This window comes from Polypterus senegalus, chromosome 13 (assembly GCF_016835505.1).
Source record: "Polypterus senegalus isolate Bchr_013 chromosome 13, ASM1683550v1, whole genome shotgun sequence".
Classification (NCBI taxonomy): Eukaryota; Metazoa; Chordata; class Cladistia; order Polypteriformes; family Polypteridae; genus Polypterus; species Polypterus senegalus.
Window position 1 is genome coordinate 68,488,726 of NC_053166.1, and position 27,128 is coordinate 68,515,853.

General features: G+C 39.0%; 1 protein-coding gene across 1 annotated transcript in view; it reads right to left on the bottom strand.

The window, feature by feature from the left end:
- LOC120542084 (semaphorin-3F-like) overlaps positions 1-27,128 on the bottom strand; it is a 188,404-nt gene that overhangs the window by 18,379 nt on the left and 142,897 nt on the right. Inside the window, exons 3-14 of the mRNA XM_039774232.1 lie at positions 25,852-26,012; positions 25,127-25,189; positions 23,394-23,513; positions 23,211-23,304; positions 22,731-22,850; positions 21,929-22,068; positions 13,553-13,667; positions 10,726-10,795; positions 9,716-9,860; positions 8,711-8,933; positions 7,356-7,444; positions 5,626-5,667 (exon numbers count right to left, since the gene is read on the bottom strand). Coding sequence (XP_039630166.1) covers positions 5,626-5,667; positions 7,356-7,444; positions 8,711-8,933; positions 9,716-9,860; positions 10,726-10,795; positions 13,553-13,667; positions 21,929-22,068; positions 22,731-22,850; positions 23,211-23,304; positions 23,394-23,513; positions 25,127-25,189; positions 25,852-26,012 — 1,382 coding nt within the window. The remainder of the gene's footprint in view (positions 1-5,625; positions 5,668-7,355; positions 7,445-8,710; positions 8,934-9,715; positions 9,861-10,725; positions 10,796-13,552; positions 13,668-21,928; positions 22,069-22,730; positions 22,851-23,210; positions 23,305-23,393; positions 23,514-25,126; positions 25,190-25,851; positions 26,013-27,128) is intronic.

Consider the following 27,128-nt stretch of genomic DNA (forward strand, 5'->3'; position numbering starts at 1 on the left):
TTACAAAAGTTGGGCAGGTTTCATCTCGAAATTCTACGCGTAATGGTCATAACTGGAAACTATTTTTCTCCATATACTGTAATGGAGTTGAGCTGGATGGCGTGGGGGCGGAGTTTCGTGTGACATCATCACGCCTCCCACGTAATCACGTGAACTGACTGTCAGCGCAGTACGTAGAAAACCAGGAAGAGCTCAAAAAGCGCTGAAGAAAACATGCATTATATAATTGAGAAGGCAGCGAAACAATAAGAAGCGAGCGACTGACATATACAACCATATTAATGAGTGCTGCTACTTGAAAACAAAGCATGGTGTAAACCTAAACTTTAAATTAAGTTCATAGACAGGCTGCCGCTGGGGTTTGTAAGTTAGTGCCTGCCCATATAAGGCCGTCCGTCATATGGACATAGTACGACATTGGCACCAGCACAGCTGGGAAACTTTGATGCATGTACACGGCGGCTCACGTGAACTGACGCAGTGCACAGACAAAAGCAACAGTTCCAAAGAGCTGAACAAAAATGAATTACACAATTGAAAAGGCAGCAAAAATATGAAGCGTCTGATACATACAAGCATATTCATAAATGCAGCTACTGTGGAAACAAAGCACACGGTGGAAAAGTCAATGTCCCGCTAAAGGAAGACAGTGTAAAAAAAACCCGTGCATGCAGTGTGTCGGTCTCAGATAAAGAAGAAGACGAGCTGTTTATTGATGCAGTAAGAAACGAATCGATGAATGAAACCTGTCATCTTTACAACGATTGACAAACACGGAATGTAACTTGAACACAACACATCCTACAAATACTGAACCTGATTGAAAGAAATAATGATAATCAAATCCTTGATGACAGCAACACTCAGTAAAACCCACAAAACAATTACTGTATATTGACAGTCATGTTACGTTATTTTTAAAATGTTCCCTTTTCTTTTCATAGCTTCTTTAAGACACTACGTCTCCGCTGATACTGGGTATATATATATATATACCCCGATCTACATACTCGAATAATGGATACTTTATTCGCCATCAATGATTGTTTTGGTAAAGCCATACTCAGTGTATTCATTAGATGAACGGTAAAAAGTAAGAGCGAGGGAGGATGACTTATTGAGGCATGCAAGCAAAACCACAATAGCATGCGGCTCGATGTTCAAAAAATATATCTTTTCAAGTTCTATTTACTCCATATGTGTCAAACTCAAGGCCCAGGCAACATCCGCCCGGCGTGTAATTATATCCGCCCGCAAGATCATTTTATATACTGTATTATTGTTATTAATGGCCCGGGGATATGAAGCACTGGTAACACAATAAACTACAGATCCCATAATGCAGCGCTTCAGCTGCCTTGCCGAACACTTACCGCGTCCCCGCCGTCTCTTCAGTCGTTTCCTTACTTTGCGAAGGAAGCAGCTTTCTCAGAGCTTCTGCACTGTTTTATAAACGAACGATATATAAGAAAGACCTTTTCCTTGCTTAGCCAATGAAGCAGCCTTTTTATTTAATCCACGGGTTCTATGCTGTTTCATTGTTCATTTATTACAATTTTTATAGTTATTGTGTAGGTTTTATTTAATCCACGGGTTCTCTTCTGTGTTCACTCGGTGTCTTCTTTGGTTTACTGAGCCGCCAAGGAAGCAGCTTTCTCACAGCTTCTGCACTGTTTTAAAAGCGAGCGACATTTAAGAAAGTCCTTTTCCTTGCTTCACCAACGAAGCAACCGTTTTATTTAATTCACGGGTTCTCTTCTATTTTATTGTTCATTTGTTACGATCGTTACAGTTAATGTGTAGGTTTTATTTAATCCACGGGATCTCTTCTGTGTTCACTGCGGTTTCTTCTTTCGTTTCGACCTTCGCCAAGGAAGCAGAAACTTACAATCACCGAAACTTTGTAACGGCACAAGATTTCAGGTCACATCTCTACAAAACAACCTAATTGAAGCAACTATATTTACTGGCAGTGCCTCAGGTGACACAGTTTTTTATTCCTCGCATCCCCGTTATACCATCTAATCTCCCATTTCAATTCAAAGCGCGTTCAGTTTCCAGTAAGGCTCTGCTTCAATGACAATTAATAAGTCTCAGGGACAAACACTAAAAATGTTGGCATTAATTTGAGGCGGGATTGCTTTTCACATGGCCAACTGTATGTTGCATGCTCAAGAGTGAGCTCAGCACACAGCTTAGTCATATTACAACCAGAGGGCCGAACTGACAACGTGGTATACAGAGAGATCCTTAACAATTAATTTTTGACATATTTTCGTTCAGTCTAAAATGTTTACTTTTTATTAATAAACATATTCAGACAGTATTTCACGCTGCAAAGCGGGTATTTTGCTAGTATATATACTAGCAAAATACCGCGCTTCGCATGCGTGAAGTACTGCATTAAAATCAAGAGTGAGCCTGATATGGCCGTGCAATATGATCATCTCGATAGACATGGTAATGGGGGTTGGAATGATAAAGGAAATGGGTACCTGAGCAATGTAAAGTAAGTGTAAAATACCTACACAATAACTATAATTGTAATAAACAAACAATAAAACAGCGGAGAAGCCGTGGATTAAACATAAAGGAATGTAGTTATCAGTAGGGAGACGTGAATCCCGTGGCGAAGCAAGGAAGGGAATGTAGAGACTGGAGCGACGGACGGCCTTATATAGGCAGGCAGCCAACAATGTGGGAGGCGTTGGGATGGGGATCCAACGCCGCCTCACACAGCGACCGAGCTGCAGGCTATGGACGATATATATGTATGCGTAACTAGGATTCAGTTAGCGTTGGGAATCTGTGTACCAAATATCTTGAAGATTGGCCCATAAGTAACAAAGACTGTTGAAAAGTTCAATATGGCAGCCGACAGGGGCATCATACCACGAAATAAGTGCATACATTGGTTTCGTTAGCTCAGGAAGCCGCCACCAAATTTCGAGAAGATGGGGCCATAAATAAGAAAGTTCAACATGGTGGATGTTGTTGACCGTTATGACCGTTACGCATAGAATTTCGAAATGAAACCTGCTAAACTTTTGTAAGTAAACTGTAAGGAATGAGCCTGCCAAATTTCAGCCTTCTACCTACACAGGAAGTTAGAGAATTAATGATGTTGGAAAGTTCAATATGGCGGCTGACAGTGGCGTCATACCACCGAAATAAGTACATACATTGGTTTCGGTTAGCTCAGGAAGCCACCTACCAAATTTCGTGAAGATGGGGCCGTAAATAAGAAAGTTCAGCATGGCGGACGTTGTTGACCGTTATGACCATTACATCGAAATGAAACCTGCTTAACTGTTGTAAGTAAGCTGTAAGGAATGAGCCTGCCAAATTTCAGCCTTCTACCTACACGGGAAGTTGGAGGATTAGTGACATTGGAAAGTTCAATATGGCGGCCGACAGTGGTGTCATACCAACGAAATAAGTACGGACATCAGTTTCCATTAAAAGTTCAATATGGCGGCCAACAGTGGCATCATACCACTGAAATAAGTACCAAATTTCAGCCTTCTACCTACATGGGAAGTTGGAGAATTAGTGACATTGGAAAGTTCAATATGGCGTCCATACCACGAAATAAGTATGTACATTGGTTTCAGTTAGCGCGGGAAGCCGCCTACCAAATTTCGTGAAGATGGGGCCATGAATAAGAAAGTTCAATATGGTGGATGTTGTTGACCGTTATGACCGTTACGCGTAGAATTTCGAAACGAAACCTTCTTAACTTTTGTAAGTAAGCTGTAAGGAATGGGCCTGCCAAATTTCAGCCTTCTACGTAAACAGGGAGTTGGAGAATTATTGATGTTTGGAAAATTCAATATGGCGACTGACAGTGGCGTCATACCACCAAAATAAGTCGTACATCGGTTTTGGTTAGTGCAGGAAGCAACCTACCAAATTTCGTGAAGATGGGGTCAGCCTTCTATCTACACGGAAGTTCGAAAATTGGTGACGTTTGGAAAGTTCAATATGGCGGCCAACAGTGGCATCATAACATTGAAATAAGTAAGTACAGCGGTTTTGGTTAGCGCAGGGAAGCCGCCTACCAAATTTCGTGAAGATGGGGCCATAAATAAGAAAGTTCAACATGGAGGGCGTTGTCGAGCGTTATCGACCGTTATGACCATTACGCGTACAATTTCGAAATGAAACCTGCTTAACTTTTGTAAGCATGCTGTAAGGAATAAGCCTGCCAAATTTCAGCTTTCTACCTACATGAGAAGTTGGAGAATTAGTGATAAGTCAGTGAGTCAGTCAGTCAGTGAGGGCTTTGCCTTTTATTAGTATAGATATAGATAGATATGACAACAACACTCATATCAATGACAAAACAATTACATTAGCAATCATCTTTTGCATAAAATACAGTATATTTCTAGAGTAGTAGGGTGATGTACTATATTAGCCATTATAGGTGTAATGAGTAAAGCAAAAGAAAATGACATGTCAAGACACAGCTGGACAGAAAGGAACAGGAAGTTAAACTTAAAATGTAACACATTACAATTGCATGGTTTAAATAGAGACAAGAGTTTTATAATCAGATATGAGGATTATTTACATCTCTCTGTCTGACCTAGTCGATTTGATTACAGATCCACATTGTAAGGAAAACTCATCAGAAACTTCAAAGGACTTTGTTGGACAGTTATCTTATCAAGAGATCTTATCAAGAATGAATCATAGGCTGGAGAGGTCTGTTAATTTTTGATATTGAAAATGACCCACTTGAAGGTTTTCAAATGCCGTTTCTTTCCTAGTTTATATATAAACACAGGGAACTCCATTTGCTGTACTACAATTTGCCTGAAGAATGGACCTGAGCTGCCTCAAAAGCTTGCATATTATAATCTGTTCACTTAGCCAATAAAAGGTGTTATTTTGCTTCACTTCTCATATGTATGAAATCCATGTTCTGGTCTTATATATAGTATGGTGTATGTCTGACTTATATTTTCAGGTTATTAGAGGACCATGTAACTGTAGTCACATTCTAGGTTGCATAATGAGAATGAGGGCATTTTGAGAACGACAATAAGAATGAATGATCATTTTGTAACACACATGACAAGTGTCCTTACAGGAAAAACACAGCATAAATCTGAAAATAAATGTGCATATGTATGTGCTTAGTGTTTATGAGATCTCTGTCATTTCTTCACTGAAACCTCTAAACATGAATACAGTACTCCAAATATTGCATAATCTTTTCAGGTTTTTTCTTTAGTCTAATTTATGCCCTTTGTAGTTTTCAGTTTATGTGCATTCATATGCAGGAGCATGCTCACCTCTCACATGTGTGCTGATGCATTATACAGTGTGCAGAGAGAAACCGTCATGGTTACTTCAGATGGCACATACATCATTTGTAAAAGTCTGTTTTTTTTTAATTGCACTGTGATTTATTTACAGATGATGGCTCTGGTTTGGTATGTTGGCTGATTTCAAAATCTAAGTTTAACTTTAAGAAATCTAAAGCTGAGTTCAGTAAAGTGGCTTTAAATGACCTAGGGATAAAAGATTACTCAAATAGATTATTTTATGAAATACTTCTTTTGTTTTTGTTAAGTAACCTTGGTAACCTCATACCAAAAATGAAGAAAGACATACCCTTTTTGATGATATCTTCATAGTTTTGACAGGTGCCGAAGTCTGAAAACAAACAACATTAAACAAGATTTAAAAAATAAATGGCACAAATCCACATTTGTTCAAAACTAAAACCAGTGCTATTTTGCAAAAACATGTCATAATGCAGACATTGCTAAACCATAAAATGTGAAAGGGGGAAACACTTTTGAATAGTTTGGAATAAATCCAGATTTCCTCACAAACTCACATACCAATTTCAGCATGCCAATAAGGCGCAGGCAGGTTTATTTTATGTAAAAAAAAATTGGACACAGTTGAATACCAGCCCCTCGGTGGGCTAGCGCTCTGCCTGGGGTTTGTTTCCTGCCTTGCACCCTATGTTGGCTGGGTTTGGCTCCAGCATACCCCCGTGACCCTGTAGTTAGGATATAGAGGGTTGGATAATGGATGGATGGATGAATGTATTCCAGCTAAATAAACGTGTTATTTTGTAGAAGAAGAGCCATTAATTTGTTTACTTATTTATGTGTTTTTATTATTCTCATTGAGCATATTGTTTAAATCACATTTTAAACAGTTTTGCAAGATGTTCATCTGAGTGTTTTATCAGTGTGAATCTTATGCATGTAGAAAATAACTAGCTTACAGATTAGAGGTCTCATTGCTGAGGTTATCATCAATAACTAGCAACCCTAATTATTTCACTTAATATAGCCCATAGCTGTACTTACAGTAGATGATGAAAGTCAAATAGCTATAAAGTGTACATTTTGACAGTCAGATCCTGACAATGTTAATCTGGAAACTGAAATCTGTGCACTACCAGTATATAAAATGATTTCAAGTGTAATGTTTTGATATTAATGTAAATGAACGGTAATTTCTCAAATAAACACAAAACGACCTGTTGCATGAAGTAGGAATCCACACATGGAGAGACACTTTGTCACAGGAACACTCACTCACAACAAGGCAGTCAAGAGACACTAATTAAGATTATGGTTTTAGACTTTTTATGGGTTGTAGACTATATGAAGATGCCAGAGTCGACTCAGAAGGCTCAAAATAAAACATTTAAACAAGAAGATTCCACCACGGTGGCGCAGTGGTAGCGCTGCTGCCTGCTAGGAGAAATGGAGTTTGCATGTTCTCCCTGTGTCTGCGTGGGTTTCCTCCGGCGCCCAGTTTCCTCCCACAATCCAACATGCAGGTTAGGTGGATTGGCGATTCTCATTGGCCCTAGTGTGTGCTTGGTGTGTGGGTGTGTTTGTGTGTGTCCTGCGGTGGGTTGGCACCCTGCCCAGGATTGGTTCCTGCCTTGTGCCCTGTGTTGGCTGGGATTGGCTCCAGCAGACCCCTGTGACCCTATTCGGATTCAGTGGGTTAGAAAATGGATGGATGGATGGATTCCACCTAGCCCCCTAAATGGGTAACAATACCAACTTCTTCACCATGCTGCTCAGAAAAAAACAAATGTAGATAAGATACAAATGAACTTCCCATTCATAAAATTAATTTCAGTTCAGCACAAAGAAAAAGAAACATCATTTGACTTAGGTGTGGGCATAGTACGAAAGGGTTACTTGCATCAGACTTTTTTCATTTGTCTCGTAACTTCTAATATACAGTATACTATCTCCTTGTGACAGTAAGGACAAAGCCAGGATCAAGCTAACCTATTTTTTAAGGACTCATCTGACTGGAGAAACATCACAAAGGGAATTTGTACATAGTGATGTATCTCTTACCTTAAACACCTCAACCTCCTCCAGAATGAGCTCTTCTGTGGTGCTGGGATCTTTAGGGAGCACAATTACCTTTTGCACTGTCCCACGATCTGGAAAAGGGAATGTATACAAGCTAATACCATGAAACACAGGATATAGAAATGTGTATGGAAAAAAACAAAACCATACTAATCAAAATGATCCATAAAGTTGTCAACAGAATATTACATTCAATACACTAATTAATAACATTATATTTAAAAAAATAGTATACTGTATATAACTTTCAAATATTCAAAATACATTAGAAAGCATTACTGCTTAAAATAACAATATGATTTCCCTTCAAGGTAAACATGCTTTAAGGTAAATTCACTTTCTTTTCTTTTGCCTTAAAATTACTTATACAGAATTATTTTTTCTGATTCTCAAATAAGTTATTAGAAGTGATAAGCAGCTATGTAAAAGTAAGGAATGCTTTTTTGCCACATCTGACCACCCAGGTTTAGATTCCCATGGTGGGCTGCTCCAGGTTCTCCAGTTTCCTCTCTTATTCCACGGTTAGAATAATGGCTGCTTTTTACTGTAAATTAACTCAGTTTAAGTGAACATGGCTTCTGTAACCCTTACATAATAACATAAGAAAGATGACACACCAGAAGAGACCATTCACTTCATCAAGCCTGTTTGTTTAACCCTTAAGTTGGTTTGAGCAGGTTCAGAACATGTGGCGCCGAGACTGTGGAACGCCCTCCCTGACTACCTGAGAGCCCCACAGTCGACTGATGTTTTTAAACGGAATCTAAAAACTCATCTTTTTAGAAAGATATTTTGTTAAGGTACAGTATAAATAGATTTTCTTGTTTTATGATTTTTATTTTTACTCTGTAGCACTTTGAGATTGCTAAAATATAAAGTGCAATATAAATAAAATGTATTATTATTATTAACATTAAAAATTGGATATTTGTTAGATTTCACCTTAACTTCTTAATTATTATAACTATTATTATTTGATGACTATCCTATAATGCACAATACCTATTTATGGAATTATGATACATTATTCCTCTATTTTAGATTTGTAAAATTATTTAGATTTGAAATTCTTACTAAAATTGCACATTTGTCTGTACTTTAAACACAGACAATAATTTCTTAAGAATGATGAGGCATATGTGAAATATTGAACTTTGGATAAGAAAAATGTTGTTTCAAATAACTGGTGGCGCTTTTTTGGCCTTCTCAACCTTTTGTGATTCATGTTTGGTTTTACAAACTGTTAATAAGATGAATAAATACATAACACTGTGATTGATTCAAAAGTTACATTTTCAGCTTCCTAGAGAATGTAAAATATTGAAAAAAAAACACACCTGTACCAAGGAACAGAACTTCATAACGGCCATCCACAGCATCGACCTGGTCCACGGCAATAGTGGTAAAACGATAGTCAACTCCTGTCCTGACCACCAAAGGCCGACGATTCAAAGGATACACTGATAAGTACATGAGCGGGTGTGTACGAATGAAATTCACTACTTCATCAGAAAAGTCCTTTGTGGTGCGTATACCTGGAGTGAATGTGCCTCCTGGACACTAGTCAAAAGAGAAAGATAGTCTGAGGATGAAACTTCACATTTTAAGCATTTAGTAAATTAAAATTTCACCATTCCAGCCAAAAATTCAATGACACTTTAATCACGGTAGCTTCAAAATATTCACTAGTAAATATTTCCAAACCTTCCAATACTACTATGTACTAATTATCTTACCTGAATATTTTTGAAATTTGAATACTTTGATATAAAGCCTTCAGAGTTATCTCTGCACTGGACTGAAGTGATAAAGCAACCAAAGATGAACTTGTTGCTTTTTCTTCATGCAGCTGCGTCTTTTTGGTAAGGTCTTGTTCAATTTTGCAACTCAAATGTACCCTCACTGGCACATATTGCACATCTTGATTTTTACAATGTATGGAGACTGCCACTAATTGTATTTTTATATAGAATTTATAATGAGAACAGCTTGATATTTTCCATTTTATATTCACATTTAATATCCTTACATGAACACCTCATATTTATCTGATCTGATATGTATTTACCGAGTGTTGAATATTTCTGTTACCTTATCCATATTTACTGTGGATAACAGTTTCATGTTATTCTCCAGCAAGTATGGACATGTAACGCATAAACAGACCAGTAAGATAAATTAGAAGAACTGTACTAATGAATTGAACACAATGGGAACTCTTTCATGTTCCATTGTTATTTTCTCACTCATTGTCTAATTTCACAATACACATCACTTATCTCCCACTGTACTTAAAGATCATACGTAAAATTAAAATGTGCTATATTTCATATTCTACTTACAGTTCCAGGACGTGGATATGGAATTTTCCCAGCATATGGTGTCCACTGGTAATTGTGGCCCTGCTTATGCGAAAATGGTCCATTGAAGACTGTCCGAATGTCAGACATGGAATAGACACATACAGCTGATCCCTTAAAGACAGACCTGTAAGAGAGCAACAATAATGATCTGTGGTTTCCATCTGATTCCTTATGAATTTAACAATAACTAATGGTATCTGAAAAAATACCAGAGAATGTTATGGTCTTCATAGTTATAAAATGACTGGTTCTGCCCAGTGCAAACCCACATGTGTGTATTGTGCCTTCATCACATTTTATCGTGTTAAACAAGTGATGATGTTTCCTGTAGTTTGGACAGGAAGAATGCTTTAATGACTTCAGAATATGTATACATAATGAAAATGGACAGGCCAACCTATAAAACATTTCTAATCTCTTGTTCTACACTGTTCTTTTATAGACTTAATAATGAACATATTGTCTCCACTGATATTATCATCTATTTTCTAATTTTTCACCTTTGTTCTCCTGAGTTTTGATATTTGCTTAAGAAAGTCACTGCCTGGTTGAAACCACCAGGTCTGACAAGGACGAAAACAAAAGGTTTTGTGAAATATATGATAAAGTCTCTCCTCTTCTCACCAGTTCCCTGTGCGTAAGAAGAAGTACTTAGATTATTTTGCTAATAAATAATATTATTCTAAAACCAGTTAGAAGAAATGTTAAAAGCAATAGACACAGCAAATTCTCAAGTTTTTGATTGAATCTTATTGTGTTGATTTAAACGGTTAAACATTTTTTTCATACATACACCTTCAAGTGTTAATTTAACATTAGCGATTTTACTGTGCATGTTATTAAAGTAAACTTGGTGCCTTTCAGCAGACTTAATAAAATGCAAAAATAAGCCTACACTGTTAGAAAGGAAAAAGAAAAACATATGCAAAACATACTCATTATTTTAAAACATATACATACAAGACTTTAAAGGTAGAGAGGCTACTCACCCGGTTGTTGAGAATACTGCATATAGTACCGGATTGCGTTCATCTTGGGTTGGCTGGATAAACATGTCTCCTGCCATAAACAAAGTATGTGGTTTTAGTTTCAAGAGCTACAGTACATGACAAAATAAGCAAAAGTGACCCTAGGCCTATCATTAATTTACATAATTTGTAAGGAAGCCAGTTAACATTTAATTTTAAATTTGCTGCTTAACCAAGGTTTTAATACTCTAGATTTCAGTAAGTACAAATTACGTCCTATTGCTTTAGAAAAGAGAAGACTAAAAAACAAAATATATAACAGCAGAGTGGAGTCAATTTTAACTCAAGTAAAGACTGGATTTAGAAAAGATAACAGAGGTTATCTAGGAGTCATGGAATAAAACGTTTAGATCAGTAGTTCTTTCACTCAGTGCTGGAGACTGCATGTGGCTGCAAGTTTTAGTTACAACCAGTTTCACAACATAGCATGCTGAAATGATGCAGCTACCTCAGTGTCAGCCCCGTACTCATTACTAAATAATGGAGAATGAAATCTGCGAAAACTAAGTTCAAGAAAAAATTACACTAAATGATTCTAATAATGGCTTTACTACCATATTTCAAAAATGTGTATCTTAGGTTAATAGACAGCTCAGGATGGCGCATGACTGTGTCCTGAAATGAAATGATGCTAATCCAGGGGTGTTTCCTCCCCTTGTGTCTAATTAGGACAGGATAGTCTCAGACTATCTGTGGCTCAAGATAGGATTAAGGAGTTAGAAATAATGGTTCAGTCTCAAATATTTCTTCATAAAAGGTAGATAATAAAGATACCCTTAACAATCTACAACAACTATAATCAGTCTCTAAGTAATCCTGCTGACTCATTTGAGAGACTTCTACATAAAAGCGGTCGGGATTGTCCTTCCGTCTCCGTGAGTGCTACGCAGGCGCGGAGTTTCACACACGCCCCGTCCATTTTGCAATGCACGATGGGATTTGTAGTTTCGTTTTTCCAGGTAAAAGATGATTTTCTACTCCAGACTGTGCGATATCTTCTTCTTCTTTCTTACTATATAAAAGCGGTCGGGATTGTCCTTCCGTCCCGTGAGTGGAAAGCGTAGCGGTATTCCGCTTATCACAGGCTTACTACTTGCAGCTTGCGGTGCAAGCGACATGATGTGAGCAGAGTTCTGGTGCTCCCATCGTTCCCTTGCTTTTGTGCGTGATGCGCTGGAAAAATAGACAAAATTATGTCTCTGGAAATAATTAATGTTGATGGAGTACAAATGCCTCACCGCGTAGTAAATATCAGGGGGGTTCAAAAGGGCGACCTCAATATAGAAAAAAAGTTGAAATTTCATCACAAAAATAACAGAAACTACGAGTATTAAAGTAATACCGCTCAAATGCAATATAACCAAATTAATGAGTTTGTATAAAATATCAAATTGATCTACATATTGAATTGCCTTAAGAAGTGGTCAACTTAAAAGTCGGTCGCCTTAAAAGGCGGGTGAGCCTAGTAGATTATACTATTGTGTTATTGTCTATTTATTGTTCAATTTCATGAAAATATCTTAATTGAATTCCAGTTACAGATATTGCAGTTGGTATAAACAATAATGATGAGCTCATTAATTTTAGTAATATGAAGTATCAGTTACAGACATAAAAGCTAAACCTGCCTTCCCCAGTGAACCAAAAAGTGCTCTTGGCGCATGTAATAATAACCATCCTCTTTATTAGTTCAGTTTATCTAAATAAAAACATGTTGAATTCATTGTTGGAAATTTTATTTTGTCACAACAACTCAAATGCAGGTGATATTATCAGTACACAAAGCCTCTGCTATTATTTAAAATTAATATGATGATAATGATGATAGGGTGACTTGGTGGAGCAGTGATTACCACTGCTGCCTCACAAAACCAGCTCTCTGGACTCAAATCCAGTGCCTGGTCATTGTCTGTGTGGAGTCTGAATGTTCTTCCAGTGTCTGTGGGGGATTCTCCATGAGTACTCTAGTGTTTCCCCTCACAATCTTTATGTCATGCAAGTTAGATTAGCTATATACAGTATAACTATGAATGTGTACATGACTATATCCCGCAATGGACAGACACCCTTTCAGGGCTGTTTTATGCTACCCTACAAGACTAAACTAAACTAAAAGTATATTTGAGAATATTATTTTATTATTGTACATTTGACAGGCACATTTACACAAGTATGTTTGCAATAACATGATGAATTACCACTTTTTTTGAACCAGTGGCATTTAACTTGCTTAGAGTCACATGGTGAGTTGAAGGAAGGGTTGAATCAACAACCTTTATTCAGTATAATAAGATTATGGACTCATTATGGTTAGAAGAATGTGTTACTAAGATATCTTGTGACTCAAATAAGACTAAATAATCCTTAAGACTGCTTGCCTCAGAAATGCTCTAAACATGTTAATCCATGGTGCAGGGAGAAATTCAAAAGAAAACAAGATTTTATGGTGGTAAAATATCCATTTAGTTAACTATTTCATCAAATCAACTTTTAATTTAAAGTTTTTATAAAACTAAGAACCAACTTGACGTGTGATGCCAGCCCTGTCATGGTGAATCTGACTTCCACAAGTAGCTGTACATCCATGAATAGTATATAGATAAAGTGAAGGTTGGTTATAGTACTTACTGTGAGCCCAGACATTCACTTTAAACTTTCTAACTCCAGCTACCGTATTATTCCATAATAATAAAATTCCAAAATACTTCTCGTTTTGTTCTTAATGAAATAAGATGTAGACATAATCAAAAGGTAGGCCAATATATAGTTTTAGTAAAGGTGTACTAACTGAGATCATCAAAATACGTCTCTACTCCATCCTCTCCAATGACAGAGCACACTAGTCTTGCTTTAAGGAAAGTGGTCCACTTGTTCACTAGAGAGCGCTGCCCTCCATCATCATTCTAGGCAACAGAAAAAGATATAGCTTTTCAAAATGTTGAACAATGAACAACAGAAGCATAAAGGAGGCACTTAATATAAGACAGACAGTTAGAGTTAAGACAAGATTTATATATCGTAAAAATAGTATTATTTTTTACAAAAAGCCAACACTAAAAACTACCAGATATTGTATTTTTTCAAATGTCCATTTACTAGTAATACTATGTATATGTACCACTTACATCAATATACAGTCTATATATTTTAATAAAGTAACCATTTTCTAAATATATTATAATAGTAATCTATAGATTGCTATTAAAATATATTTATATATAAAACTACAAAACATCAGGACACACCAGTGTCCATGCCCAGGTGTAATGTTGTCAGGCATCCACATGAGGGCTGATAAATAAAGGCAACAAGACACACAAAGAAAAAGGGACATAAGGGCTAGAATATCCAATGAAGAAAGGCAACAAGACACACAAGGAAAGGGGGGCATTATGGCTAACTTATCCATCCATTCAACCACAACCAGGTCACCGCTTGCAGCAATACCAGCCGCCCACCGAGAATGAATGGGGCAGTCGTGTGTGGTGGGCGGGCAGTGAAAACGCTTGCTGCCGGGAGCCACCTGAGGGACACAACACTGCGTGGACAGTGAAATCACCCACCTTCAGCCTCCATCCAGCCATCGCTTGCAGCGTCCCCAGGCCAAAGATGATGGAGCGGCAGTTACTGAGGCGTATGCATCACAGCTGTGGCCCCGTTCATATGTAGTAGGTCGGACGTCCGTAACCTGAGGACTACCTGTATATGAATTAATCTCTGAGGTGCAGAATGGGATGGTAAAGGATGGAGCCTTGACATGTTATCGAGATAATATAAAGCAAAATAAGCTACAAAATTAATATGGGATTCATATAATGAGGAATGTCCAATACAACAAGCTTATTAACTTGTGAACTGGAGTCTCTGGATTAAGGGCAAGTGGGGTACTGCCCCCAACTCTTCCAGAAGATAGCGCTGTTGTGCATAAATTACATCAGTAGTAAACTTGCCTCAAAAGTTTAAGAAATTGTTGCAATGTTTTTTCACAAACTGAAGTTAGTCGCCATAATCAACTTTTTTCTAATTTTCCATTACAGTCAGTCCCCGGGTTATGTACGAGATAGGGACTGTAGGTTTGTACCTAAGTTGAATTTGTCAGAACAGGTCCATTATTTTAATAAATGCTACTAGCCAACCCGTGGCGTACCATACGCCACATAATCAGGCCGGTTTTTTAATGATTTTTAAGCACAGGGAGAAAATTAACATTTGAAAAATCGGTAATGTAATAAATCAGCAAGAAAAGCAACATTGTAACAATGCACGGAACGAACCAACACACAATCGTTCGTCACTGAAAACTGGCGGACTGTCCTTGCGCCTTCTCCTGCCAGACGGAGGGATGGGGGAGCACGGAGCGGAGTCTGGAACGGGAGGAGAGGAGAAGGACGTCCATTCAGCTCCGTCCATCATGCTAGTCTGCTGATTTCTCATTCAGTATGCACTGCCCGCTCATGTGCCCACCTCCAACTCGTCACTTGAGTCGTTGTCGACTTTACACAGTCCAGATGTACCTGTGACTGACGTAGACTTTTCATTGCTCTGTGCGGTTTTGGCTGCTTTTCTATATATAATCCACCAAGACACCCGACCACGGTAGTAGCGAGGTGGGAAGGGGGTGTGTACAAAGGGTTGGGACGCAACCAGTGGGAGCGTATGAGTCACACTTAGTGGGAATTCCATGGTTTGCAGCCCGAATGGGGTTCAATGGCTTACCCACGCCGGGCAGACACGCGCTCAATGTCATGCATAATTATTTATTGAATGCTAAACACTTCTGGAAAGACACGGATGTCTAAAACGGGTTGGTGTGAGAATACAACAGTAAGTGAATGAAAAGATGGAACTCTGGAGAGAGCAAAATACAACACAATAGTGAACCCGCAGCATAACAAACGCCGCGTGGCTCAGACGTGCATGTGGACTCTTACCACAGACGAAAGTGACTAACTTGGTGGTCAGTAAGTTTTTGCGTCTGGGCGAATGGGCAGGCAGTTTGAATGCCTAGAGAGCGAGGGTAGACGGCGGCCGGTGAAAAAGGACTGTTGGTGGGCAGGGAAACGTCTTCCGTGTTCCTGCAGGAGCATCTAAGAAGACGCATGTTTGTCGCGGGTGCGAATTGCTGAATTGCTATATGTAGCGTGTAAAACAGTTTGCTATGGTGCATGCAGTCATGCGTCGTAACCGAAAACTCGTTTTTTAAAGACTGCTTACTTCATTGTGCTTTAACCTCAGTTGTAAAGGATTGTTTTAAGGATCCCATGGGATAGCACTCGCAAACCGTTTCACACGCTGCATATGGCGATTCACCTCCACGAGAAACATGCCTCTCTCTATGAACAGTCAACATAGCTCGAAGGTGCATGACATTAACCTGACCTGCACTGCATGTGGCCTCTACGACAGACGAATATAAATGACGCCATTTTTTCTATGTCCTCGCGTCCGAGTTGGTGAACGTGGCCCTGCGAGTTGTCGTCGTATCCATTGGTTTTGGAGTTGGTGGGCGTGGCTCCTTCCTGCGGGCGCCATAGGTGTCTCACTTGTCGGCGGCTTAGTGAATTCACGCCCCTTCCGGCGTGCTTTTCATGGTTGTCTTGCCTTTCCATGGGTGTCTTGCCTTAGTGAATTATATATATAGATTGTTGACCGACTGTAATCAAGTGCTCTGCCAATGAATGATGGAGTTTTACCTCTCTCTGACCTTTTTATTATTTCTACTTTATTTTCAATGGTGATGGTTTTCCTCTTATTTACTGTATCACCAGCACTTGCATCAGATTTGTGTTTCAGAGACATTGTTGAAGGGTGAAGACAAAAGGTTAAGATGAGCTCTTCTGCACAGCACTGTACACGCTATCACAGCAGGAAGGCACCTGTTGTCAACACGTCTCGTGTACTAACAAGAGACAACTTCCTGCTATGTGTGTAACAGTACAAGCAGGCTTGCTAATGAGAATGAATGGGGGTGGCGAGGGGCAGTTCACTACCCGCCCACCACAAAATCACCTCCACTACAGTATGCTGCCTGCAGCATCCACCCAGTGAGAACGAACAAGGTGCGGCCAAAGGTGGGTAGTGAATTGCTCACCACTGCCCCCATTCAACAGGCAGCCACCCTACAATGCTACCCCCCGCTTGCCCCGTTCACCCTCAATGGCCTCCGTTCATCCTCAACCAGGTCACCGTTTGCAGCATTACCAGCCACCCACCGAGAATGAACAGGGCAGCCAAGTGTGGTGGGCGGGCAGTGAAACGCCCCCCTCCACTCCATCCAGCCTGCGTCCAATCAAGAGCAGTAGCTGCAGTGGCGTAGTGGGCGGGCAGCGAACTGCCCCATCAAGCCTCCGTTTTGCACACGAGCGATAGCTGTGGCCCCAGTGACTATGGAGCACAGGTCACCGCTTGCTGCCGGGAGCCGCCTGAGGGACACTACACTGCACAAGCAGTGAAATCGCCCCCCTCCAGCCACCGCTTGCAGCGTTCCCAGGCCGAAGATGACAGAGCGGCAGTTACTAAGGCTCATGCGTCACAGCTGAGGCCCCGTTTGTAAGTCGTAGGTCGGATGTCCGTAGCCAGGGGACTACCTGTATATGCTCAATACAGTTTCTTATCTAGAAAAAATATTTTGGAGTACTTCAAATTTTCATTGTGGCTGGTTCTTCTAGCCTGTTACTGGGTTACTTGGTCAGACCTTTTGACCTTACAGTATTCTATGTATACTGGATCCATGCTCGGCCAGGACGCCCCTTTGTCACTAGATCTGGGGGAGCAGCCATGGGAGCCACGCTACATCCCTCGGAACCTTTGTTGGCAGCTCCCCTGGGTTGCGTTGGGGCCACTTTCGTGGAACAGCGGAGCTTATCTTGGTTGGGCTCCATGGCCTCTGCCAGGGGGAGCTGCATAGAGCTGCACGGCTTAACGAGCCCGTCTGGGCGGGAGCGCAGCCAAACCCAGAAGTGCTGCCAGAAGTAGGTCAACGAGCACCTACAGCACTTCCGGGTGGGCTATAAAAGGAGCCTGCAGCCACTACTCAGGGTGCCAGAGTTGGGAGGAGGTGGACGAAGCTGCCCTGGGAGGAGTGGAAGACAAAGAGTGTGATTTGGGGTGATTTTTCTTTGTGTGTATTTTGGGACTGTATTAGGGCTGGTGGGACACGGGGAAGGCATGTCTCACGGCTGAAGAAAGAAATTAAAAGTTCTTTTTGTTTGTGTTTACACGTGCCTCCATTGTCAGTCTACGTCGGGACAGCGCCAACCAAGCGCCACTATCACAATACATACTTTTGCTCATGTTTATACATGTGCAACCTGAATTTTTCAGCTTGGCCTTGAGGGTTTCCCTTCTAAGCGACCCACTAGTTAATAATTTGTGATGCAATTTAAACTGTGTTTTAATTTGTACATTTTAGAGTAGTCCTTATGATTAGCATGGGTCACCTCAATTACACTTATGTAAAATCAAGTTTATAGGGCCATTATTGTCATGCAATTTAGCACCCATTGAATAAAAATAATGCATTTATGATAAATATCCTAACACAGAGTCACAGGGATCTGCTGGAGCCAATCCTAGCCAGCCCAGGGTGCATGGCAGGAACAAATCCCGGGCAGGCACCAGCCCACCGTAAGGCACACACCCACACACCAAGCACAAACTAGGGACAATTTAGGATCGCCAATGCACCTAACCTGCATGTCTTTGGACTGTGGGAGGAAACCAGAGCACCCGAAGGAAACCCACGCAGACACGGGGAGAATATGCAAACTCCACGCAGGGAGGACCTGGGAAGCGAACCGAGATCTCCCTACTGCGAGGTAGCAGCGCTACCACTGTGCCACCCAATTTATGAATATCCATTTGCATTTCTGCTTTGAGTGTTAAGAATTTAATGTTGGTGTTGATACATCTTTTAATACAATCATTTGGTGATTGTACATTATAACAATATGTTGATAGATCTTTATTTTCTGTGATTTCTTAATATTATTTGGCTGACATTTTATAGTCACATTTTCTACAGTCCTATCTCTTTCTGTCTCACTTACACTCACACTCTTTCTTATACATGCAGCCTATGCATGGCTTCTCAGTATGGCTCTGCCCTTTCTGACAGTGCCTTTCTAATCGTCTGTATGGCCCCACCAGAATTTTCATGCCTGGAATTAAACTATAGGTGCAGAGGTGCCATTCAACTTTTAATTTCATGGAGAAAAATAAACAGAGAAAGAAAGGTCAGGCTTTTGTGGTATTGGAAGAAATATAAAGGTGAATATTATCAGTATAATAATGAAAAAGAAGGCTATGGTGATGCATAATTAAAGATAGATGAAGGGGGTAAGTGATGCAGAGAAAGGGGTCTAGTACTGAACCCTGAGGTAAGGTTTGACCGAAACCATGAATAAGTAACAACAGTAATTCCTAAAGAAGAATGACATTCCAATAGTATTTTGTGAAAAATGGTGTAGAATGCTGAAACAAGATCCGGAAATATAAGAATGTTTAGTAATCCAGAATCAGCAGCACAAAGCTCATTTGTGACTGTTAACAGAGTTGTTTCAGTACTAGGTTTAGAAAGAAAGAAAAGGTACAAAATATAAATTGGTGATGAAATGATCATAAAGCTGGTAAAGATCAAATTGTTCTAAATTCCAGGCAAGACAGGGGAGCATTGGACATAGGGTGGAAGCTGCAGAAAGCTTTGTGATTACTATATGTAGGTTTGGTAACAAGGTTAACAGCTGTAAATTAGCACAGTCTGGAATAATACCAGAGGAATGGGAAATGTTAGTGACAACAGTGAAGGGAAAAGCAAGAGGCAGTGAGTCAGCATTGACTTAAACTGTGGGAATAGGTTCAAGGTGACAAATGGATAGGTTAGATTTATCGACCAGTTCAGATACTAAAAGATGATTAACTGGAGAAAAATCTGAGAAACTGGGTATGTTGTGATATACGAGATAGTATTCACCTATAATGAGGATGCTTGTAAAGGTGTGGCGCCCAGGTGTTGGTAAATAGTAATGGATTCGAAATGGAAAATTTTTCAAAAAGAATAAAAATATTGGAAGAAGCTTAAAGACAATAGTTTTGAACCTGTAAAATATACAAAATTGGGTTACCCTGTTCACCACTTATCATGATGAAACAATATGTACATCTTTTAGGAGACAGAGATTCGTGAGATTTTTGGGATTTTGAAAGAAAATAAAATTAATGTTTTATCTTAGTTAACTGAACCAAAATAGTGTGATGGACAGCCAGGGATCTTGCCCGGACGGGATGCCCTTTTTAGGAGAAGACCGGGGGAATGGGCATACTGCCAGGAAAACCTCCCCTGGGACACGAGAGGGCAGCCCCCTTGGTTTACATCGGGGCCACGGAATTGGAGCTTAGAAGCTCAACCCGGTGCGGGTCCGTGGCTACGACCAGGGGGCACCTGGACAGCTCCAGAGTCTGGTCATGCAGAAGAGGAGCGGGGTTCTGGTGCAGCACTTCTGCCACACCCGGGAGTGCTGCTGGATGTTAATCAAGGGGCACCTGGAGCACTTTCGGGTGCACTACAAAGGAGGCCGTCTCACTCGACTCAGGAGCCAGAGTCGGGAGGAATAGGACAAAGCTTGGGAAGAAAGGAGTAGAGGAGGGTCGGAAAGGAAGAGAAGGACTGAGTACTGTTGAAGCACTGTGTTGTGTGCAGGACCGTATTGAATAGACGTGTGTGTTTTGGACATACGATGTCTGTCTGTCTGTGCCGGGGGCCCGTCTTCTACAATGTTAAAAGTAAAAGTTCTCTGATTAAAAGCATAAAATTCAAGTGGAATAAAATTAAAAGGAGCAGAATCAAAGGATCGCACCAGATTAAGTGTGTGTCCTTTCCTGTGGGCAGGAAAAGCAGATGTGCCAAGTAATAACACAACATTGTAAGAAGTAAGTAGAAGAGAAATGTCAGTTTCAATGACACCCATGTTTATTACAATCACCAAGATAATATGGAGGGTGGCAGTAACCTAAGTAAAAAAAGATGACACTTTAGTACTAAACTCATTAAACTTGTACCAAAATGTTAGGTGCTCACATTACAGTAATCCCTCCTCGATCGCAGGGGTTGCATTCCAGAACCCCCCGCGATAGGTGAAAATCCGCGAAGTAGAAACCATATGTTTGTATGGTTATTTTTATATATTGTAAGCCCTTAGAAACTCTCCCACACTGTTTATAAATATTCTCCGCACAGTTATACAGTATATGCAAATATTTGTATATTCATTCCTATTATTTCTTTTTCAACATATTTTGAAATGGAATGTAATAATCACAAACCTTGGAAAAAATAACTTTGTTTACATTGTTTACTGTTACTCTGCTTGAGGATTAGACACAATTAAAGAAATATTTACAATGAGCAGTGAAATGTGTGTGAGTGCAGTGACAGACTTGTGTCCCAAAGGAGGCTGGTTGAGAGGGGAGGCCAAATGTCATTTATTAAGTTGCTTTCCAAGTATGCATAGTAGTTACTGCAAGTATGGCAGTATGAGTGTGAGTCAAGTGTTTTAGAAGCTTTTTGCACCTCAAAATGTCTCAAGGGTTGTCTTTGTCTTTGGAAACCACTGGCTTGACAACCATATATTTGAATGACTGCTAGTAAGCTTTAATGAACAATATGTAATGAGTTTTAAGCTAAATTTTGCTCATGCTATTATCTTCTTCTACATGTCGTCCAGAGAAGTGTGCTAGAGTTTTAAGCCTTACGTAATTAGACTTATTACCACTTTCCAGGGATGCAGCCAGGGTCTTGACCAGAACCAACCCAGAATCAGGATTGTTTTAAAGATTCAATACTTAAGACAAGAGGCTGCACATACACCTGAAACACCAGGCTTAAATAACTGTACTTTTATTCTAAATGTTCGGTTTTTATTCTAAACACACAGCGTTAAGTTTACAGATTTTTATCACCATGCAGTGGTAGATGATTGCCAAATGGTTCCCATGCATGGTTTTCAAAATTAAAAAAAAATGGATATCTCTGGTGTATCCTGATAGCAATTCATACTACTGTGGTGCCAGGTGATAATATGTGTTAGGAGTAGCTCACTGCTCCTCAAGTACTATGAGCAGGATTTTTCTTTTTATTTCTTCTTAATAAAACAAAAGTATTTAATACCAGGCATATCCGGCCAACACGAGACAGCACATTGGGACTGCTTCCTCCTTCCAATGACTTCTCCCGGAAGAAAAAATACAACTTATCATCATTCTTTTCAGCACTGTCTGGGATCACATGCATCTGGATGAACACAGGATCTGAAGTGATAGAAACAAGGCAAATAAAAATGTGCTCAGATAGGATGGGGCAGATAGTTAAAGCAGGAAACAAAGCAAACTTTCATTCTGCCATTTAATGCATTCCTTTTACCTTGTTTGTAGTTACACGGAAACTGAACCTAATATGAAGGAAATCAAAGCTAGAAACTCGCCATTTACAGTTTACACAAGTTGATTAATTTGATCTCATGTCTTTGGATTCATTTATTTTGTGGATCATAACTTTTGGCAAATGTTATAGCTAGCTGGCATTAATAGTGAATTAGTAGCATACACTGGTATTACTTATGACAACTTAAGGGAAACTTAATAGTACAGAATGGACCAAGTTACACTAGTCTTTCACCATGAAAAGATGAGCTGTCTAAGCGCCAAGTTATTAAAATTGTTAAGTTAATATGCCTATAGTAGAAGCTATACATTTACAATAATGACACTGATGAAATATTGTAGTGCATTTCCAAGAAGGCATTTTGTTTTAATAAAGAATAGTTTAATGTTCAGCCTCATACCACCCACTGATTAAATATTTTTGGGATATCACAATAGATTAGATAAAATGACAAGTTTTTCTAGGTACCAATAACCTACAGAACTTTTTCACTTAGAAGTAACTACTACAAAAAGAAAAGACACTTTACCATTGAGCCAACGGGAATCATACTGCTCGGTGCGTACAGCTGGTCTCTTCCCCAAGGTTCGAAAGACAGCAGCATCTGTACCCATGAAATCAACGTGGACCCCTGCATAAAGACTGCCATCTGCATACATGGAAAAAGAGTGGCATCATTCCGGTATGTGACTTTGGTGCCTAATTTCAAGGATTGGAGCAAACCAACTACAAGCTTACTGATGGCTTCAAGTCAGTTTTCCATTTTTCCAAGTTTGTGTGCTTTCAAAAAAGTTAATTTCACTTTTTACCTTTGTGAATGTAGTTTACAGAGAGTAACATTTTATTCACTTTTTCTGATTATTTCCAATAAAATGTTATCCGTCAAAACAAGAAAAAACAGTTAAGACTCAATATAAAATATATTTTACACATTTTTGCACACATACATATACAAACACATATATGGCATACGTAGATGTATAAAAAAAAAGGTTATATGGCAGCTTACCTACAAGTAATGCAACATTCTCCTGTCTGGGGTCATAAGGACACTTTCCTTTCCCAGATTCAGCCTTTCCTGGTACAAGACGAAATAGGTACTCCTACAATGATAATGAGAGAGAGATATAAAAAGATGGTAAGGTTGATATATTTGTAATTTTTGTGCTCAAGTGAGAGAACCATGCCTAACCTCAGATTTCCAACCACGGTTGATGAAAGTGCACACAGGACTGTAAGCTCCAGTCCCACAGGCATACAGATGAGTGCGATTCCATGGCTCTACCAGCCGCACATAATTGGCACATTCTCCCTGCCACAAAGAAAGGAACAAATCAAGTTTAGTACCACAATCCACTTGCCTGTGCAAAAACATAAAATTGAACTAATAATTACAATGTATTTGCATGGACATACAGTATGCTAGGAGGGTAATTCAAAAAGTAGAGACAATTCGAAAGTTACAAAGTAACCACAATGGATAGAAGCTTATGGGTATTTCAAACACACACAGTGTAGCACTCTGCTATTAGACTAGTTGAAGCCAAGGTTAAATGAACTTGGATGCTCCACTTCAGGACTGCACCACTGGTGAACAGCATGCCGTATTGAGATCTTTTTGGGCAGAGGGAATGAAATCTGTTGAAATTCATTGTAGAATGTTGGCTCAGTACAGATGTGAAAACAGCATGACTCAACAAAATTTTTATTCATTGGTAGAAAGATTTAAAGCAGGAAGAATAAGTGTAACCAACAAAGCTCAATCTGGTCGACCATCAACCTCACTCATATGGACATGGAAAATGCCTTCATCAGAGAAGACCAGTAGATTAAGTTGCTGCTCATTTTTATATAAGTTATAGATCTGCACATGCCATAGTGCCTGCTGACTTGGGTTAACATAAAAACTTTGCACAAGATGGGTACCCAAATAGCTTACTGATCTGCACAAGCCTTCATCAGGCTTAACTCAATCTGCCCAAAGAAATCTCACTATGGCACAATATTCAACAATGGTACAATCCCACAGCGAAGTGTTCATGCCAGGTTCATTTGACCTTGGCTTCGACTAAATTAATGGCAGAGTGCTGTGCATATTCAAACCACCCATAAGGCACTGTGAACATGTTGTAGTTCCTCAGTTCTAGCTATTGCAGTTATTGTGTAATTTTCAAATTGCCTTTGCTTTTTAATTTGCCGTTGTATATTATAAATTTATACTTGTATTCATCTAGTTTCAAACTTAGTTGGTCAATATAGAAATGACCTGATTACGTTCCTTACCAAGGGTGTTAATTATCAAAAAAGATGAAGATGTGAACAGTGTACATAATGAACACTATCATACTACTGCACATGTTTGTAATTGGAAGACAGAGATACAATATGTTAGCACATATTACTATACAAAGAAGTTGTATTGATAAGTTTATAAAACAAAGAGATTGACTTTAATTGCATTTGGATATCTAGGAAGCTCTCTTGCATGGCATAGACCTTGCATACATTTTGCTTTCTAGTTGTAACCACAATTAAAATTTATAGAAAAATAATAAATACTCAATACATTTTTGCATACAATGTTTTACCGAGGGCAAGACCACCAAAGTGAAAAGTGGAATGTGTCCAGCAAACAACTCCAGAGAGTCATACGTACATGGATTTCATTCTGTTTCTCACCAGACCAAGCAGAAATGTGATTGCAGAACAATCTGCTGTATAGAGAATGCTTAATGATTACTAGAGACAGTGTCCTCCAGCAGGCAGGAAGAAAAATGGTATCACTAGAAAGTGCTTCATAGGACCTTCACATGTCCTGCATGCCTATATTGCGGTATAATTAGGTTGTATTGTACATGTAAGATTCTTTGGAATGATAAACACTATATAAAATAAAGATTCAGAAAGATCCGTCACTTTGCTCACCTGTTCTCCTTTTCCTGCCATCCTACATTCACCACGGCGCTGCACAGAAGCTGGCCAATGGATCTGAGAAAAAAAGAAAGGTAGGCAGGTAATTCAACACATAAATAAGAGATGACACTTTACTGATTCCAGAATTGGAGAGCTGGGCCTTTATTGAAACATGCCTTATAAAGAATCTGTTCTCTAAAGGCTTAAGTGAAAAATATCAAATCCAGTCCTTTGAATGCCACAACAGCTAACAATTTTCATTCTTTATATTGCTATTAATGAAACAATTGTTGGTTCAATTTAGTTTCCTTTCTGCCTAAGATTCAACCCCCTTATTGCATGGCTCTTATTTTTAAACAGAGTCTTTACTCAGTTTTGTTTTTAATCACCAGCTGTTAAATAATAAAAAAGCTCTATAATGATCATCTAATGAATTAGACAGAAATAAGACTTATTAATCTATTCTAGTCCACACATACTGAATTTTGACAAAGTTCTCAGAAAGAGAAACTATTAAAAATTTCTCAATGTCAGTAAAAAAAATATATATATATATATTAAATTGGATGTTTACATAACAGCAAGAACTGGCTTTCAATAAATTAGAAAGAAAACTTACAGAGAATGTGACCATCCAGGAACTGGACTTGACACCCTTTTAAGTAATAACTCAAATAATTCTCAACCACACATAATTTCACATTAATTTTTTGCACAAAGCCTAAAAGCTCTCTTACAATAAGAGGCTCCTTGTTGACGTTCTGCATGTCCAATGCCACTACATATTCCCGACTGCCAAGATAGAGTCGATCCTGGTCTTGGTCCATCAGCAGGATTCGATAATCACTTGTGTTGAAGGAGAAACTGAAAGGACGAGCTGTGCGAGTCTCCATCAGTTCTGAAAAAATAAATAAATAACAAAACAGGACATTCTTAAACCAAGTCATTCTAACTCAAGGGGCCAGAGCACAAGGCAAAACCCAGTTCTATACATGGGAATAATCAAAATGCTAATTAAACTAATACATGGGTCTCTGGGAATATGTGAAGAAAAACAGAGTTTCCCTAAAGGGAAACCCATACTGACGATGAAAGAATGTGCAAACAAGGAGGAACTGAAGGAACACAACCTTTTCAATTTAAACAGACAGAGATTAAGAGGTGACATGATGGAAGTTTATTAAATTATGAAAGGAATTGGCACAGTCGATTCCTTCTGTTAGTTTAAAGTCAGGTCTTCAACAGATACATGAGGGCACTGATAGAAACTTGTTAAGAGTAGATTTCACACAAATACTATAAAGTTTTTGTTCACATGCTGAACCATAGAGACATGGAATAAGTAACCAAATAGTGTGGTAGAAGCTGCTCCTCTGCCTGGAGATGACATCAAGTTAAGTTTTGCAGGTCTTTAAAGTCCTATAATGCTGCTGTCACCATCCTGCTCCACTGACAGACTGAGGAGATCGTTGCTCCCCCACACTATGTACTCTTCAATTCCACCCAGGGGGGTAAACGTTCACATTATACAAAGTTATTGTCTGTTATACCTGCATTTTTATCACTCTTTAATTTAATATTGTTTTTATCAGTATGCTGCTGCTGGAGCATGTGAATTTCCCCTTGGTATTAATAAAGTATCTATCTATCTATCTATCTATCTATCTATCTATCTATCTATCTATCTATCTATCTATCTATCTATCTATCTATCTATCTATCTATCTATCTATCTATCTATCTATTGAAGAAATTAGTGAATAGGATTGATGAGCTTTGTTGGACTGAATGGCCTGTTATCATTAAAATTGTTCTAATATATGTAAGCACTAACAGCCGCCATCTTTTTTTGCAATAATTTATGAAGTTAACCAATTAATTTTGTTTTATAAAATGGCGTTCACTCATAAATTTACCTTAAACAAGCTAAGTGTTTACGTAGAGTATAATCTTTTATAAATGTATTAATCCACCAAAACTACTGTACATGTCAGTGAGATGTTAAAGGAAAACT